This window comes from Prunus mume, linkage group LG2 (genome assembly GCF_029339155.1).
Source record: "Prunus mume cultivar Tortuosa linkage group LG2, ASM2933915v1, whole genome shotgun sequence".
NCBI lineage: Eukaryota > Viridiplantae > Streptophyta > Magnoliopsida > Rosales > Rosaceae > Prunus > Prunus mume.
The window spans coordinates 32038367-32057468 of NC_142699.1; the positions used below are offsets into that span (position 1 = coordinate 32038367).

At 35.9% G+C, this 19102-nt stretch overlaps 1 protein-coding gene across 1 annotated transcript; it reads right to left on the bottom strand.

Moving 5' to 3' along the window:
* Nucleotides 1–14063: 14063 nt before the first annotated feature.
* LOC103323489 (cotton fiber protein) lies at nt 14064–15055 on the bottom strand. The gene has a single exon (XM_008225487.2). It carries the CDS (start codon nt 14890–14892, stop codon nt 14509–14511), a length of 384 nt encoding a protein of 127 aa, XP_008223709.1. The 5' UTR covers nt 14893–15055; the 3' UTR covers nt 14064–14508.
* Between the last annotated feature and the right edge of the window lie 4047 nt (nt 15056–19102).

The following is a 19102-nucleotide window of genomic DNA, read 5'->3' on the forward strand; positions in this document are numbered from 1 at the left end:
CACCAAAATTTAGAGCCTTAACCTTAAGTTGCTTAGGTTGGTATACTGATTTTTCGGTTTGGTTCGCTTCGGTAGGGCAATTCTACACAATTCCAAACAGTTATCTGAAAGATGGAGGGAGAAAAAACACTAATTCATCACCAATCGAACATGGCAAACAGTTGCACCTACGAAGGCTCAAAGTCTTAAATAAGTCAATGATACAATGGTGTAATCTAATGGACCAATATAATTTGGACCTTTGACTGTGGACCTATTGAAGAATATAAGTCTCACATGGAGACTTGACTAAATAAAATACAATATATAATGAATGGTTCCACTACTAATATAATCGAGACCTTTTGTGATAAAATTTCACACATACTTGGCTTTGTAGGTGGTTAAGTTTGGGACAATATCGGTATTGCTAGTAGTGGTCCACTGACCCGTCGCTCTGAAATTTAACAAGATCTTGGATCAGTAAACACGTAGCATGTCAACTTCTATTAATATTAGCCAACATTTCAAATAAGCTCCTCACTGAAAAGTCTGCATGGTGCATTTGGAAAGCCCTCAAAATACCTATACTTCTGAAACAGGTCCAACTTCTCCAAATATGACAATTCATAATGGGATAATTTAACAGAAGAAGAAGCTCACACCATAGAGAATATGATATAGATATAAGAGAATATGAATCTCTTAACAACAAAAAATCTCCTTTTCAATTCATAATGGGATAATTTAATAGAAGAAGAAGCTCACACCATAGAGAATATGATATAGATATAAGAGAACAGGAATCTCTTAACAACAAAGAATCTCTTTTTCAAAAAAACATGAAGGACCAGATCTTTTCATTTGTCTATACCACATCTTTTCATTGAGGCAAAAAAACTTATATAAACAGGAGTAGCACTGTTTTGCTATTCCCATCAATCACTGCATGCCATGCGTGATAAATTGAGCTTGAGTATAATGGTCCAATCACTAAAAAGTACGTCTTTATTTTAAAAATCGGTCTTTATTTAATAATAGAGGCCTTATAGGATAAATGAATAATACCTTTTTTTAAAGGGTATAAATATTTCAGAAACTTATAACTGCAGCTCCCAAGACTTTCACCCGTCAATTAGAGTTCAATTATTCACAAAACTCACTGTCCTTGTCTCACACTCCCATTCCAACCAAAGTTATGGGCAGTTAAGTGTGTATTCATTGTAATAAAACTGTTGTTTGAAACCAGTTTTTTTGCAACCCTTAGTGGGCCCTGTTTTGGGATAAATTAGAGGGCCTTATTTTAAAGTCAAATACGGGGCTAGCCGTTTAAATTAAATTAGTTTTTGTAAAGTTCACTTCTTGAAGATGGCTCATTTACGAAAGAATAGGCCCCAGACCGTGGCAAGCCAGAACTTCAGTTGGGCATTTGGGCCCAAACCGAGAACCAAGTGATGACACGACTAAGGCATTGGTTGGCCTTGGCAATAGGAATTTTTGGACTAGTGATTGAGGGGGAAGCCACCAGGTCATGTCAGACATGCAATGCATTTTGGGCGGTGAGATGTCTAGAGACAAGCTTACTTGGGCGGCATCTTCCCTCTATAAGAGCAACTCCACCTATTTGTACTTAGTCATGGAAAGGGCGGAGTTAGGACAACTACTATTCACTTGAATAGTAGTTGCCCTTACAAATAGTATTTTCCGTTTCTACCCGTTGACATGGCAAATGGCAATTACTATTCATTTTTTTATTTTGTTCACAACTGTTTTTTTTACCACAATAATTAATTTGGATAATATTTTCAGGTTCCTACGTGTCAATACTATTCATATCTCATAATCGGATAAAATTTCAATTTCAAATTTCAGATAAATTTTAAAAAAAATGCTGGTATTTATAGAAAAAAAATTCATTAATTTTGGAAATTTTTAAAAAAATTTCCGAATTTTTTTCGATTTTATTGCAAAAAATTGGATGTCGTTGGATTGGAGGAAAAAATCGGATCGGAGGCCAGACGGACGCCACGTGGCAACAGAAAAAAATCAAATCGGGGGTACTATAGCGGTCTTTATGTGTCAGTAGCGCCGACGCGCCACTCGTTTTGGACCCTCACCGGTGAAGCGCTTGAGCCAACCCGAGTTAGTGGGTCCCACACCTCCCCCTGCTGGGCTCTCCATGGAACCCATTTTTGGTGAAAAAAATCCCCCAGCCCGAGGCAAAAGGGCCTTGTTGGAGTTGCTCTAAATAGGAGTAGTTTCAAAATCAAAGACACAACTCAAAAAACAAGTCGAAACGCTGCTCAAATGCACTCTCAACTTTACTTTTATTTTCTTATAATTTTCATGTAATCATATCAACAAGTTATTTGTTTATCAAATTTTTTGAGCACCATCCATTTTAACTGTTCATCGAGTATATCAAAAAAGTTTTTCTTTGATCTAATTCATAGTTTAATTTTGAGCACCATTTAATCTATACTTTCACAAATATTCTCAATTATTCAAGTTTATTTGTGAGATTGTCGTCTAGTTGTCGAGCTCGAGGACACTAAGCTAAACGATATATAAAAGCCTTGTTGCCAAGCTAAAAGAACCAACGACCGAGAGGTCTTCTTTTCTCGACCATGATCGCTCGGTCTTAAAAGTTAAGGTCAAGCGCAATTACAAACTATACATCAAACTCATTCACACACATGGCTACCGTGGTCAAACGTGTTGGCAAGCCCAAAAAAATCACACATCCCAAGAGAGATCTAGTTGGCACCTAATCCCTTGGCTTGTCGCATCAAGACTTGTTTTCTTTTGTTTTTTTTTTTAATCGTTTTTAAATTGGTAAAATGAGTCGAACAAAATTTTAAACCAACAATTATAAGCAGTAATCCAATTAATAAGAGTTGCTCACCCAGAGACGTGGAGTAAAAAACCTTTCCATGCCTAAGGCTTTGGGCCGCTAAGGTTTTAGCTCTCTCTTCCCTCCGCTCTCAACGTCTACTACGGTTCTCCGATCGTCTTTGGCTCTTGGTTCCTCGTTAGCATAGGTTGTTGGTGTCTTCAGATCTTACTTTGGTGACTGGGTGTGTGTGGTGATATCTCTCTCTTCGTGCGCCATTCTTTGCGGTAGGGCTTTGGAGCCACTCGGGTTTTGTTTTCTTTTTCTTTTCCAACGTCATCTTAGGTCATTTTCTCTAAGTGTTTTGTTTCCTGTTAGTTTGGTTTTGTCTTCGGTTTGTGGTTGTGAGGTTGTTTGGATCTTATTGGCACTGGTGAGTGAGCTTGGGTTATTGAGCTTTGCAACCACTTGGGGTTGGCCTCTTTCACTTGTTTTGTTTCGCTTGTGGTGACCCTCTATGACTTCCTATTTTACTGTCATGTCCCTTCCAGATCATGATCAGGATGATTTTGTTGATTAAATTGAGTGCTTCTTTCGGAGTTGGTTGGTCCTTAACCTGCTTGAATAGGCTAGTGGTGTTATTGGCTATTCAGATATCTCTGATAGTTTTATTGGCCTTATCTATAGCCATGTGGCCACGGTCCTTGTGGATTATTTTGTCAACAGTGATGGTCCAATAGATTCTGGATGCACTTTGTAAATGGTCGGGATCAGAAAATGGTCATTGAAATGGAGCCATGGGTGTATCAACGGTCCTCGGTCTTGTTGGCTGAACTCCCACATGATGGTAATGTGCATTCTATGTCTTGGACGCATAGCACCTTTTGGGTCAAATTACATGGTGTTCGAGGGTTCTGTATGACGATTGTAGTTGCTCAGGCCATTGGTGTTCTGTTGGGGGATGTTATTGGAGTGGATAATCGCGATGGGTCCGATTGTGTAGGTCACTTTGTTCGCATCTTTCTGCGTTTTGGTGTCACCATACCTCTTCTTCATCAAACGTTGGTCACTTTTCCGGAGGTAAGGGAGAAGATGGTGGAATTCAAATATGAGTATATTCTTGATTACTGCTTTGCCTCTAGGCGATTGGGCCATTCCACCCACATGTGCTTCAAGAAATATAAAACTACACATGGGCCTTTCACTCCGATTTTGTGTGATCAGTTGACCTCTGTATTTGTTGATTTGGAAGGTACTACTAATTTATGGGATAAACCTATTGGCTCTTTGGGTCATCGATCCTCAACTTTTCCCCTTCTTTCAGAAGCTATGGCACTTTTTCACAGGATGGTTCGGGTGCTCAAGGTAGTCCTATTGATCGTTCTTGCGCTCTCGCTCTCGTGATAGGGGTGAGTTTGCAAACTTTAGCTCGCCCAAGGTCTAAAATATCGGGAGTTTCGGAAATATCGGTGGTCCAAAAACACGGATATATTGATATCGATAAAAATTGAATAAAAATCATAGAAAATATGAGAAAAACTTGGAAATTTTTATTGAAACTTTAGAGGATGTTTACTTAGTTAATTGTCTATTATTTTATCACAAAAAATTGGAAGGAAATGCATGGCATGATGGGTTTGAGTGATTTAAGTTGATTATGTAGTGACCTGACAAACACTGTGACTTTAGAAAATATGTAGTAAATTAGTGAAAGAAAATTAAACGCACCATAATTTTTTAGTTATAATAATTTACTTGAATATATTACACTTGATACATATGATAAAATATATGAGCTTAACCATAAAAACAAAGATAAAATGCATGAGTAACTTAGTACCACATAGAAAGAATTCCTATTAAAATTCAAACTTAGTATCACATATAATGAACAATATTAAAACTCCATAATATATAACAACAACAAATTACTAGTCCATTCTAAAATAATAAATACATTAAATATATGCTTAAATTTATTCTTAGGGAATTTTTTTAATATGGAAAATTTAACTTAGATAATATTAGCTTGCGAACATTTTTAAAGACCTTATAAATATTACAAGCTGAAGATAAAAACACAAACTCAGCCGAATGTTTGCTTGGATAAAGCCGCAGATTGCCTTGGATAAGGCGTTGTGGCTGATAAGAAAGGAGGGGTTCGAATCCCTCTGTGCACAATATGGAGACTTTTCAACATTTTTCTATTATCGTCCACGAAATTATCGCGATAATATCGATATTTAATACTGTGATATCGTCTCATACTTTATCACATTGTCATCGGGGATGATGTTTCTCCTTTGGTACCACCTACACCAACTCTGCCTGTGTCGGATTTAGGACCTCTTACAAGGGATATTCCTTTTAGGAAGGTACCTTCTCACGCACCTCCTACCATGTTGGGGGTGTGTCTCTTTTACAGGTTGTAGGTACATTATCTAGCTCTATTGCCTCTCGTGGCTCGAGGGTCACCTCTTAGGATTGTGTGAGTCCATGGTATGTGTGGCATTCTTTCCTACCTGGGATTTGTCCCATGTGGTTTTTCTAAGAATGTTTTAATAAAGCTACTGTATTCGTACCAGTCTTTGTATGTCTTTTTTAAATTATGAATGAAATCTTTTCTTTATAAATTATAAAAAAATATATATTATTAAAAAAAAAAAAAAAAAAGTTGCTCACCCCAAGTGCACGTGATAGTAGGAGTGGCCCAATTAATGCAAAAAATAAAAACGCTAAAACTAAAGCCATCAGGACGCAGCACCATCAGTGTGTGTGTGTGTGTAGTATCTGATAGCCCAAGGGATTAACGTTCATTTTAAGAGAAGGAAAAGTAAATACCAGAAATCATTTATAAAGTTTAACAGAAAAATAAGGTGTGAACCAAAAAAAATTTGTTCTTAGATTTGATCGTGCAAAATGGGAAAGACAATTTATATATAGAAGTTATATATGGACCGAATACGATGCACTATAAGACATGTTGGGCAAATGAAAGAAAGAAGGAAAGAAAATAAATAATTTATAGTGGTGAATTCACAGAAAAAGTAAAATTCCAACCAAAAAACAATTTGTTCCTCTTATCTCGAGTGTGTATATTGGGAAAATGACAACTTATATAGAGCTAATATGACCTAATACCATTTAATTGCCAAGGATTTTCTCTCTATGTAAACAACAGCAACCAAGGCAAAATAAAAAAACCAAACAAGTAGACCTAGGAGGCTAATCTCTCCTTTGTTTGTCCATTAAGAGAAAACATTGGCCAGCTATCAGCTATGGAAGGCAAGAGAACCAGAGGCAGGCAAAAGATCGATATCAAGAAGATAGAAAATGAAGATGATCGACTTATTACTTTTTCAAAACGGAGATCCGGAATATACAAGAAGGCTAGTGAGTTAGCGGCTCTATGCGGTGCAGAAGTTGGCGTTGTAGTGTTTTCCCCAAAAGGAAAACCTTATTCGTATGGTAGCCCTGCTATTGAGTATGTGGCGAACCGATTTCTAAATGCTGTTGCGATCAAAATCGCGATGAGAGGATCTCTCATGGCATTCTGGAGGTGTACCGGCAGGCAAGAGTCTATGAGCGACGAGAACCATAATGAGTGGTAGGGCAGCTTGAGGCTGTGAAAGAGCGGAGCAAGGTGCTGCAACAGTTGGTAGGAGAAAAGGGAAGTGGGGAACAACAGTGCTTGGTGGGAGACTGCTCTTCATAATCGGGACTCGCAAGGTGTCAAGAAAATTCATGAGTCCTTTAAAGGATTGGTAAATCATGTGTGCACCCATCTCAGGCTCAGATATGGGAGTGGTAGCAACAACTTTGATAATGGCATTGCTTCTTCTTCTGCAGCACTACCCTTCCATGCAACAGTAGGATCCAATCCTAATTCCCAATCCCATTAAACTGCTCATTGTTCTTTTTATTTGTTATTCTCATGAGAGAATTTTTCGCTTCTAGTTATTTAAGATTATAACCCGTGGTGTTACAAAGTACATGTTCTATCGATTAATAAAGTATATGTTTATCCGTTGATTTGGACTTATTCAGACATACCTTCCAAAGATAATACTATTGGTTGATGGTCTTGAACCAAGAAGCAATGACTTGCGTTGGGAGAGATTTGGTCTGGCCTTAGACAGGCGTTGGGAGAGATTTGGGACCTAAATCCCATTGTAGAGAGGCTCGCCTAATCCTTTAGGACAACTAGACCGATTTTTGTACTTGGTTTTACTCCTCTTCATCCATAAAATATTATCATCCTTAAATGTCATTTTTGAACAGATACATTGAGCATTGAGTGTTAAAATTTCATGATTGAACATCTAATATATAATTAGAGCCTCTAAACAAGTTCATAGTAACGAAAATGAATTGTTCTTAATTATAATTCCAAATAGGGGTAGCAATGGGCCATGTAGAGCTATTAAACAGGTTCGAAATCTCCAACCTGAATAAGACTTGTTTTTTATTTAATCTTTTCTATACAAGCAATATTCTATATATTCTAATCTAATTTGAATTACGAAGAGGGGATTCGAATTTGGGTGCAGAGTGGGGAGTGTTGAGGCCCAAAAAATTCAAGGCTTGGCCAAAATATATTTCTAGTCGGTACGACACCTAACTTGGGAAGAAACCCAACTTGGGTACGCAAGAGTTCATCATATGCGTTTGCACACGTACCACGCCAAGCAAATAAACAACACGTCATGCTACAAACTTAAGTGGGCCTAAGCCACGCAAATGCCTGGGGCTTGCTGAGCGGTTGTATGGATGGTTACGAGTTTTCATAAGGCCCGTCGATGAGCCGAGAAATGGAAGTTTTAGGCTGCTTGGGACGCCCAAAACTCAAGCCCATTTCTTGAGCCCAAATATGTGCGTAAGCATAAAACAAAGAAAATAGCCCAATACTTCAGGAATATTAGCCCAATACTCTAGGAAAATTAGCCCATTCCCTTAATGGGTTAACCCATCACCTTAGAATGGCCCAAATGACCTATAAAATATATGAAAGTCTCCAGCATATGGATGGAGACAAAACAACAACAAAAGCCAAAGGTTACCTATGTATGCAGGCTGAGGGGAATCTCCAGCACATGGCCAAAGACAAATCCCAACATAAGACATCCAAAAAACCAAAAGATACTTGAGCAAAACATCTCTAGACCAGTGCCATTACCCACTCATTTCTCCTACCGGCTCTTGTGCCATGAAATAAATGAGGAAAGAATGAGATATGGTAGCCAAATATAGGAGATTGCCAAGGGACAACTGCGGAAAACTCTAGAGCTCCCAAAAATCTTGTCTTTATGTATTTGGATTGAGGGAGATTTCATAAAAAGAGGTTGAATCAAAGGAAGAGAAATGAAATGACGGAGAAGACTTGGCAAAATTGGAGAGAACCAACTAGGGTTTTCTTAGGAAGAAAGAGCTTCCAGCGCCTATAAAAAGGAGGTACCTTCTACCCAGCAAAACAACTCAAAAAAAGGCAAGCAACCCATATCCAGAGAGCAAGCTTCATCTCTCATCCCTTAAACCTCTGCAATTTCGAGCCCTATTCCTTTATCTTCTCTCATTTTCTCTTATGGCAAGCCATTCTAGAGTTTAACCAAGCTTTTGTCAGGTTGCCAGAAAATTGCTCAAAACACCCACTTCTCATCTCTCTCTCTCTCTCTCTCTCTCCCCTCAACGAATCCCATTAAAATCCCTTCCCCCTGCCTTCAAACCCTTGTTTCTCATAGGAAACCCAAGTATTCTATCCCTCATGCTAAACTCATGAATGCTAAGCTCTCATGCCACAAGTTTCTCATGCCAAGCCATAATATTTATCTCTAAGCAACTGTTGGTTTCATTGGTGAAGAAGACCAAGGTGCTTCCTAAGACTCGCTAGCCTTTCAAAACACTCTTGGGGTTTGATTCTTGAACTCATATTCAAGGGGCAATTTCACCCATTTGCTCCTTACGACAACCCAGGCCCATCGTAGCTGCTGGAACGAAAAAGCTCCACAAGGAGCACATCCGCTTTAGCCAACTTAGCTAAGCCCACGTCTACTCGACCTGTTTATCAAAGGAGTCACGAATTGACAACTTAAACACGACACGTTTATTAGAGAGTAATTAATAGCACACATAATATGGGACTGAAAACGAACGAACTGATGTGGATGTAATTGCCAAAAAAAAAAAAATTGGTTGTCCTTACATTTAACTGTATAAAATCGAAATGACAAGTTATAGAGATACTATATGGCATGATACAATTCAATTTACAAGGCTTTCTTTCTTCTACATGAATATCTGCAACAAGTAAACCCAGAAAGCTAATCTCTCACTAGCTCAGCCTAGAAAATCCCTAGTTTCTTGTCCACAACCTTTCTTTTGGTTGCCTTGAGTTTTTCCATTTATTGAAAACCTTGGCCAGCTATGGAAGACAAGAGGACTAGAGGCAGACAAAAGATCAAGATCAAAAGGCTCCTCTTCAGGATCTTGACTTGCAAGGACTCAAACAGATGCATGCTTCATTTAAGAACATCCAGAAGGACCTTTTTTCGGGTCGAAGTTTCCAGTAGGACCTTTTGTTTGGTCGAAGCCTCTACAAGGACTTGTACACCCATCTTAGTCTCACATAAAGAACTAGCAGCACCTTTGATTTTGATAATGATGCTTCCTCTCGTCTTTCGCAGCACCTCCCTTTCACCCATCAACAATCCACCTAACTAGTTTTATATCTCTTAATATTTCAATTGAAGATTACTAGGCGTAAGTTTTTTGCAATTGATTCGTAGGTTATCTTAGATTGTTGCCTTAAAGTTTGGTGTTTTGTGGCACAATAATGTTGTGAAAAATAATAGTTTCCCTCTTTCCGTAAAGCCAAATACAAAATATTTATATTATAAATAACATATAAACAAATAGAAAAGCTTTGAAGGTATAATAAAATTGAAGAAAACAAAATAATGGGAAATAAAAGGAAAATAAATAATAGGTAAGAAGGTGAGTTTGGTATGGTGAAGCACGTCAAAGACGCTGTCCTAAAGCCTTTGTAGCCTCCCTACGTGCAGGTACTGATGGTCTACAAGACTCCAAGATACGACCCCTTGTACACAAACTTAAGATCCGCTATGAGCACGTTCATAAACATATATAGGTATCCAAGTCACATAACCATTGCCCAAAATAATAATAATATAAAGTAAAGAATATATGTAAAAGTAGAAAAGGAAAGAATTAGTTTGTGGTGGTGATTGTGGTATGTGATATTCTGATAGTGTATTGTGTTTCTTGTATGTCTATCAAATGTGAAGGAGGAGTGGCCTTTTATAGGCATCCAAAACATGTAACATTCACCAACTATAAAAGTTCACCAACCAAAAAATTAAGCCTGAATATTAAATGTTTATAACCCCCACAATAAATAAAATAAAAAAAAGCCAAAATAATTAAATAAATAAAACGGTTAAATTTTTAAAACCTTTTAAAATTCCAACATTAGCTAAGGTGTCTAAAGCCTTTGTATGTTAAAGTTGTTTTCTTCCCGTATTGCTAGCTTTAATATCTTTTAACTCTTTGACTGAAGCTTTTGCATTCGTATTGGATTTTCAAAATGAAAATTACGATTTATTTTGGGTAGATTCAGTTTGAAGCTTTCATGTTGTCTATACAATTTCAACTGCTTTAAATATTGTTGGTACTTTTATATGTTTATAATTTGTTGCTAACGTTTGGGAAATTCAGAGCCACATTGTTAAAGATGTCTGAGGGCCAGACGGGAACCATTTTGGAAGCACGGAAGTTATAAGAACTACTATGCATAATGCATAGTTTGAAGTAGAAAAATTCAATGGAACAAACATTTCTAGGGTGTGGCGATGTGAGGTTAATTAAAGATGTATTGGCTCAACAATATCTACTTGTACGTAGTATTTGTGAGATAAACCTGAAGTTGTTAAAGTCAAATTTGGAAAAAAGTAAATTTGTGGGCATTCTTTACCATTCGATTATGTCTCTTTAAATCCTAGAAGTACTTTGTGATGTGAGAGACATTAGCTAAGGTGTTGCAGCAAAAATTAAAACACAAATACATGATGAAAAGTGCAGAGAATCAGTTACACTTGAATAAGAAGCTCTACAGCTTCCAATTAATGTGCAAGAGAAATGGTCTCTTATAGTTCAGTTTGTTCATTCCACTTCTCAACTAGTTAATATTCTTACAAAGGCGTTTTAGGAGGAATAGTCCCTCAACTTGTACCCAGTTTGCATTTTAGTTATTTAATTCACAAAAGGGCTAGATTTAGTCTCTCAACTCCACTACTGTTAGCACCATTGGTTATGGCCAGTGGCGGCCCCAGAACTTTTTTAGTGGAGGTGCAATTTTGAAAGATTAAAAGCTTTATAATAATTTTTTTTACTACCACATATTTGAAAGGCCAAATATTATTACAAGAAAAATGAAATTGACGGGACGGTTACTGAAGAAGAAAAAAAGACATCAGCATTTTGATGAACTTACTTTGAAAGCTTGATCGATATAATATTTTCTTTCTCGGCACAAAACTTGATTGATGAATCTGTTTTTATAGAAGACTGGAGTTCTCTCAAAAAAAAAAAAAAGGAAGAAAGAAAACAAGAAAAAAAAAAAAAAAAGACTTGGTGGTGGAGACGTAAATAAAATTTATGAATTTGATGATCTTTTTATAAGGACTTGGATTGGATTGGTGGGTGGGGACGTAATCGAAAAGGAAATTTTTTTTTTTAAAATAAAAAAGCAACATCTCCTTAAGATGGTTCATTTAAAAATAAATAATAAAAATCTCCTTAAGGAGATTCCCTCCTTTTCAATCTATAGCACACAAAGTTTTCTTCTTCTTCTTTTTATTGGTCCAAAATGACGTTGTTTTGGCAAGGAATTAATATATATATATATATATACACACACAAGCGCGCAATGCAACTGCACAACAAAGGGCGCAAGGAAAGTAGACCTTTTGTCGAACAGGTAGAGTGCACAACAGACTTAGGGAAGGGGGAACTTTCCATCACCTCAAGGTTTAGCTGCACCTCCTTGGGTCTCTGTAGGTATGTCATTGGTTATGGTGTTACATTTTCTATAAAATTTAAAGGCAAAGCAATATTTTCACCTTCTTTGATGTAGAACAGATGGCGGAAGCAATTAAAGAGGAGCTGGAGCGACGCGCATACAAAGGCAAATTGGGTAAACTGCAGATTTGGGCTCCCAGCTCAGAATCGGGCCCATGACCCATCGATTTGAAGAGAATGATGTCACCAATAAAACACATTGTTATACCATGATGTATGAGTTTTTTTTGGCATCCGTGATCATTTAATAGCCCGAAATTCAATTTTAAAGTTTTTACAGTTTTTGAAAACGTTGTTATTTTTCTATTTTAATTCCTTTGTTATTTCTAAAGTTTCTAGGAGTATTTAAACATACTTTACTCGTGGTTAGGGTTACGTTTTGTTATTCCAATTTTATCAATAAACCTTGAGGTTTCCTCGTATCTTCCTGGTGGATTCCAAAGTTACATGTTTTAGACTAAGATTTAGCCAATCAATTATCATGCTTCGTCATTCTTTCTAATGAGCAAAAAAACAATTCCACCCTCCTCCAACAGCCCCGGCCCCTATCCACCATCCACAGCCGTTGAGCACCTCAAACCCACCCAACATTGTCTGTTCGATTGCAAGGCCTTCGTTTCGCTTCACTTCATAGCCTATTGCATTATTGACTCACACCTTTACACAAAAATTTTAATAGATTTGATGACAAGACCAACAACTCTAACGGAAGTGGCGTTATGGTACATCATCCATTTTGTGAATTAATAAAGGACTAAAGTGTGAATTAAGTACAAACCCAGCTCTAATATTATGTTCCATTCTGCTTAGAGTGCTATCTCTGTTGCATGAGAGTTGCACTCCAACTTAAGGAGCTGAAGAGAATAGTAATCACTAAGATCATCAAGCTAAATCTCAACCGTTGGATAGTAGATCTGATACTTTAATAAATGGCGTTGGTTAAGCTGTTCAACTATAATCTGTTTTGGTTAGACTGGCTGTTTATTTGTTAACACTTTTTTTATTGATTTGGTTTGACCTCTTTTATTTACAGGTCAGCCTTAATATATCTAATTAATCATCACTTTCCGAAAAAGGATGGAGGCATAAGGGAGATGAAGAAATAATGACAATTAGTTTCAGATATTGAGGCAAAATTTAGCAATGTCCTCCAAGCCAAAATGCTCCTCAACTTCAAATTTGTGCCAAAATGCCTCATATAGGATTAAAATATCGGCCGTACAGATAATATCGGGCTTCCAATTTATGGATATTTCGGGGGATATATCGTTATCGTTTTAGGTATCGGGGAAAAAATCAACAAAAATGACAGATATAGGCATTGAAACACATAATTTTGGTGTAAAACTTTCATAGATATTATGTACATTATCAAAGAATGTATTGAACAAATAAAACTCAAAATTTACTAATAATAAGATATACATATGATGAAATATAATGCGCGTTAATGAAAAGTTTGAAATAAAATGTTAATTAGAATGAATAAATCATGCACAAATCCATAGTTTGTTTAAACATTGGATTACAATTTAGATAAGTGTCCATCTACATAAATGAAGAGCTCCTATGAGGTTCAAATAATGAGGAACAACCACCTAGATTCATACAATAGTCATACCAAGTCATGTAACCAGAGTAGTTTATAAGCCATGTTTGAACATGGGTCTCTCTTGAGATCCCTATTGTCCTCTCATATATGGGATAGTTAGGATTAACCAACTAGTAGGTCCATAATATGTTTTATCATCTTGAGCTCCATAACTAATTCCACTATAATCAGACATGACATAACCATAGCCATCATAAGATTCATTTGAGTTAGTACTAGGTTTAGTTCCTATGCTCATAGATCCAAAACTGATCGCCATGTCCTCTTTAGATGGATTGAAGGTATGTGGGCAGTGGACTGTGCATAGATTCTTCATATTAATAAATTATAGGGTTCTGAGCAAGGATTAGTTATTTTTGGGTTTCAATTTGCTTCAATTGTCTTCAAAACTTCTGAATTTTTTTTTGGTTCTGTTATGGGTATCGGGAATATCGGCAAAATATCGGGTATCGCACTTATCGGGGATATATCATCGATACTGGGAATATATATAGCTTTACCTCAGATCGTGTGTGTGATAGTTGAAAATACATATATATATCGGTATATCGGCCAATATTTTCCTTGCATATAACTTTCTCCTTTATTATTTTGTAACAATCTTTTACAAGTTAATTAATATTTGGCACAACAAATCCAGCCAAAAGAAAATGACATTTACCAAAACAATCCCACAGCGTTTTTCCCAAAAGAATAACTTGGAAAATTTCTCCAAAGTCCAAAGAATAACATTTACATAAAGGAAAATTAAGCATGCCCAAGTATTAAAAAAATGTTGGCAATTTGTCATATCGGCAATCAAACAAAGCCTGACAAAACCAAAAGAAAAAGGTTCGACCAACCCAAAAAAAAAAACCCAAAAGAAAAAGGGAAAGTAAGAAGAAGAAGAAAACAAAACAAAACCCTCCGAGGATCTTCAGATTTCCAATGGAGATTGACCATTAGAAAAAAAATATCACAGGCTAGCTCCATCATCACCAATCAAAACTGATCAAGGAGACTTCAAGTCGAAACTATTTCCTCTGCAATAACGAAGCTCTAACGAAATCTGTCTTTCCATCTGAAGTTGGCGGCGGAAATTAGCTATGAACATCTCAGCTCTTTGATCAATATCATCTTGATCCGAGGGATAGCTTATAGTCCTCTGAAGATGTCCCCTAGAAGACCCCGAATCCTCGGAGCTGGTCTCATCATCAGCACACGCCGCCGGCAGCCCCGGGCGGTCGTTGAAGCTCTTCAACCGGTGGTTGCCCGAAGCAGTACGGCCGATCATCGAAGCGATTCGCCAGCGGTTGACGTTGAGATGTAGTAGGAAGCTCACCTTCTTCACGGCGTTCCTTAGGCGGCTTAGTAAAGACCACTTGTCCATGCCCATGTTATTTGGTGAGAATGTTTAATGAATGTGAATGATGTGTTAAGAAGTTGAAATTGGCAAATGGTATATATATGTCTGTATGTCGGCGCAGTAGGAAGTTTCTTGGTATTGGTAAATGATGCGTAGAGAAATGGAAGAACGTGTTAATTAGATGGCAGTTGGAAATAATTTGTCAGAGGATCAAGAGCTTGGTCAAGAAAAGTTTATTCCTTTGTACGCTTTAGTTTTGTCCGCTACCTTTGTTGGTTTGTATCACAGTACTTTCCATTGAATTGATTATATGTTTTTTTCTGCGAAAGAGTCTAAGTTATGCCCAAAATCAAACCGAAATCATCAGAAAGCGAGAAATTATTAGCATTTTCAGAATTTTATGCGTAGTAAATGTTGAGAAACTTTTATTTTGTCAAACAATCTAGCATGTTATTCTTTCATATTATAAATTTTCTTTATTTATCTTGGGAACTTTTTGTCAAATAAATTATCCAAATTGATAACATGTTAATTATTAAAACGAAATTCGGCAAAAACTTTAACATATACCCTTTAAATATAGACAGGGACATCATCAAAGTAACTAAGTCAAGAACTTGTTGTTGAAGGTCTGTTAATTACCCTACATGATTGAGTGGTTGCCTTCATTATATATAGTAATTATATGCTTTTGTGATAAAACGTAAGTGATTACATAATTGTCGTGCTAAGTCATCTAGCTAGCAAGAATTAAGGTCAATAATTAATGGGAGTTTCACTAAAACATCCAAAATGGGGGCTGAAATTATAAAAAAACACAACACCCAAAACACTTTATAAACACACCCAAAACCCATCATTACACACACTCAAAACCTATTTATAAACACACCCAAAAAAATATACAATTGTTGATTTTGGGTGTGTTTCTATGTTTAAATAGTGTTTGGGTTTTTTTATAAATACATATTTAGGATTGGGTTTATTTATAAATTTGTAATAATTAATTTATAAAAAATACTTTGTGAGCAAGAAAAGGAATGTGCATGATTATTATATCACGAAGTTGCCTTTCCGCCCTCCAAACTTTTGTTCATTGAAAAAAAAAAAAATGGGTTCAAGTTGGCTGGCCAGGTTTTGCTTAAAATAGTTATATAATAGCAAGTTGCATGTTAGTTAGTAGTAATTGATGTATCTCATCACTTTCATGGCCATGCCTTTGCATGTTAGTTAGTAGTAATTGAGTATTCAAACATATCTTAATTATGCATGAAGTTCTAACCAAGGTCTAAAATATCAATGATATCGGAAGTATCGGTAATCCAAAAAAATGGAAATTTTGATGGAAATATCGGGATATTATCTATATCGATAAAAATTGAATAAAAACCACAGAAATTGTAAGAAAAACTTGGAAATTTTTATTGAAACTTTGGAGAATGTTTATTTAGTTAATTATCTATTAGTTTATCAAAAAAAAAAAAAAGAAGAAGAAAATGCATTACATGATGGATTTAACTTATTTAAGTTGATTATACAACGAGCTGACAAATATTGTGAGTGTAGAAAATATGTAGTAATTAATGAAAAAAAGATTAAACACACCATAATCATTTATATATAATAATTTATTACAATATTTTACACTTTATACATTGCATGGTAAGATACATGAGTGACTTAGTACCACGTAGAGTTCCTATGAGGTTCAAATTTTTCACTATCTTCATTATCTCTATGTGTGGAGTAAGTGTATTGTGAAGAGTATTCATCAAATGATAAATCCCCAAAATAATTTTGCATGTAATTGTTAACATGTCACCCATATAAATATAAATATTTTAGCATATTATCACTAAAACATAAGTGATATATGGTGGTTAAGTTATTGGATGAGTGAAATGGGAGGGGTTCAAATCCCTTTTGTGTTTTTTTTTCCTACCTTTTTTCCTTCTTTTTCCTTTTTTTTTTTCCTTTACATAGATATTTTCGATATTTTAGCGATATTACACCGATATTTTGACAAAATACTGCTGAAGTATGAGCGAAATTATCGACATCGATATTTTTCCATATTACCATCGATATTGTTGATATTTATACGATATGAACATGGATATGTTCCGAAATATCCGTTATTCGAAAAAACTGAAATATCCTAGATATTTCATACTATGGTTCTATCCTAGTACCAAATCCATTAAACTAGTTAGTTGAGATTTGACCTGGTAAACAATCCAAGGTTTTGGCTTAATAAGTTTGTGATACATGAATAAAATTTGGGAGAATCCAATCCAAGGCAAGGCTCTGGGAAACAGCCCTCAAGCGCTAATATGGCACAAACCCACTTATTTTAAATCTTATATGTTTCGAACTTTTTACTTTTTAGGTCATTATTGAAAAAACATCATCGCAAGAGCTCCTTCAAATCAAAGAACGTTTAGTTATTTAACTTTGACCATACAAATAGACAAACACAATGTTTTTGATAAATAAGTGAATATTCACAACGAAATTTAGTAGGAATGACCTTGGAATGATGACATAAATATTGACAGTTCGGATTATGAAATTATATTATGGAGTAAACTCAAACAAATTGCTTTGTATTGTTTTGTTTTACTAACAAGACACTCTCTATAGCCTTTGGTAAATGGATTGGTTGAGACCCTGAGGTACTTTTTAAGGTTGACAAATTAATAATTAATTAAGGGTTTACTGCTTGACCAAATAGCAATGCCAGCATCAAGAGCCCTTTTCATGAAAATGAAAGTCCATAAGCAAAAGTAAGCCTCGCGGTCAATTTATGAGTTAGCTAGATAATGATGGAAACTTGGTTGCTAAGTTTGAGCACATGTCAATGTTAAGAGGAGTCAAAGAATGGCAGATGAAAGCGCACCTTAATTTCTTGTACCACTTTGGGTTTCTAGAAATATCATTCGTGGCAACTTTACAATATAACTCGCGGGTAAGAAAGCTTTGCAAGAAACAGTGTTCAACGTATTCAGTCCAAAAAAAGAAAGAAGCCACTCTTTTGACGCAGACAAAATTCAGGCGTATAGGCATGGAAATATTCATACCAATCTTTTAATTTTTAGAAAAGTTGATAGATTCAAATTCCTACATCTGAAACAAAAAATCCGAGACTAAACTCAATGATAATTAATCATTTTGAACTTAGATCTAAGAAGCCCTTTAATTTTTAGAGATAAGAAAACAGGAAAAATTACTAGGAGAATGCCTCTAGAAAAATTTATCTATACTGTGGATACTATTGTAATGTTATCTAGAACCAATCACCTAGTACCATGTGCTTTAACTTTCCAACATAACAATACTATTTTCCGACATGACAATGCATGATAACTTAGGATACCACACCAATAGCATTCTCGTTACATATAATTCTTCTCCACACCTCATAAGGACTCTGAAGGTCCATATAATTATGATATCCTTCAATCAAGTATATTGGACTCTATCTAGACTGAGTCATTGTTAGGTCCGTGACACATATGATAAGCAAAGCCCAACTTAGTTTTTCCAACATTCTCCCACTTGGGCTGAAGCTTGTTATACATCACAATCTCAAACACAACAAGTCTAAACACAACACTCTCCCACTGAAGGTCCAAATAATGAAACCTGCTGCATCTCAGTTGAAATATATGTGAATGTCCTCAACATTGAGGCTCTAACAAACATCTTGATCAATTTATTTGATTTTAGTGTCATATTAAAAACTTACCTCATTGGTCACAGTTCACAACTATATGAATAAGGAGGGAATAGCCCAAGCCAACTTGGACAAAGCAGACCCAGTTTTGATAGCATGTCTCACACTTTACGGCCGAGCGTGATCTCCTTTTTGTCCCCACGCGCGAATTTCCCTGAACTCATTATGTAAAGCTATGATATTGGAATAACTATGCGGAAGCCTTACCTATTTCATCACAACCAGACTACGGTTAAATGCAAAAGCGCAGCAGTTGAAAGCAAGACATATATAGAACTGCTCAAGTATATGATGCACCTACAACAACAAATTATCAAGAAACAATTCCCCTAAAAACGTGGATGAATAAAATTATCAAACAACCATCAATCAATCGTTGAGGAAACACTACAAATTCAATTGAACAAACCATAGCAAAGAATTGATCATTAAAATTACATAGAATGTAATAACCCGATTCTAAATTATTATTTAATTATCAAAATATTCAAGTAAAAGATAATT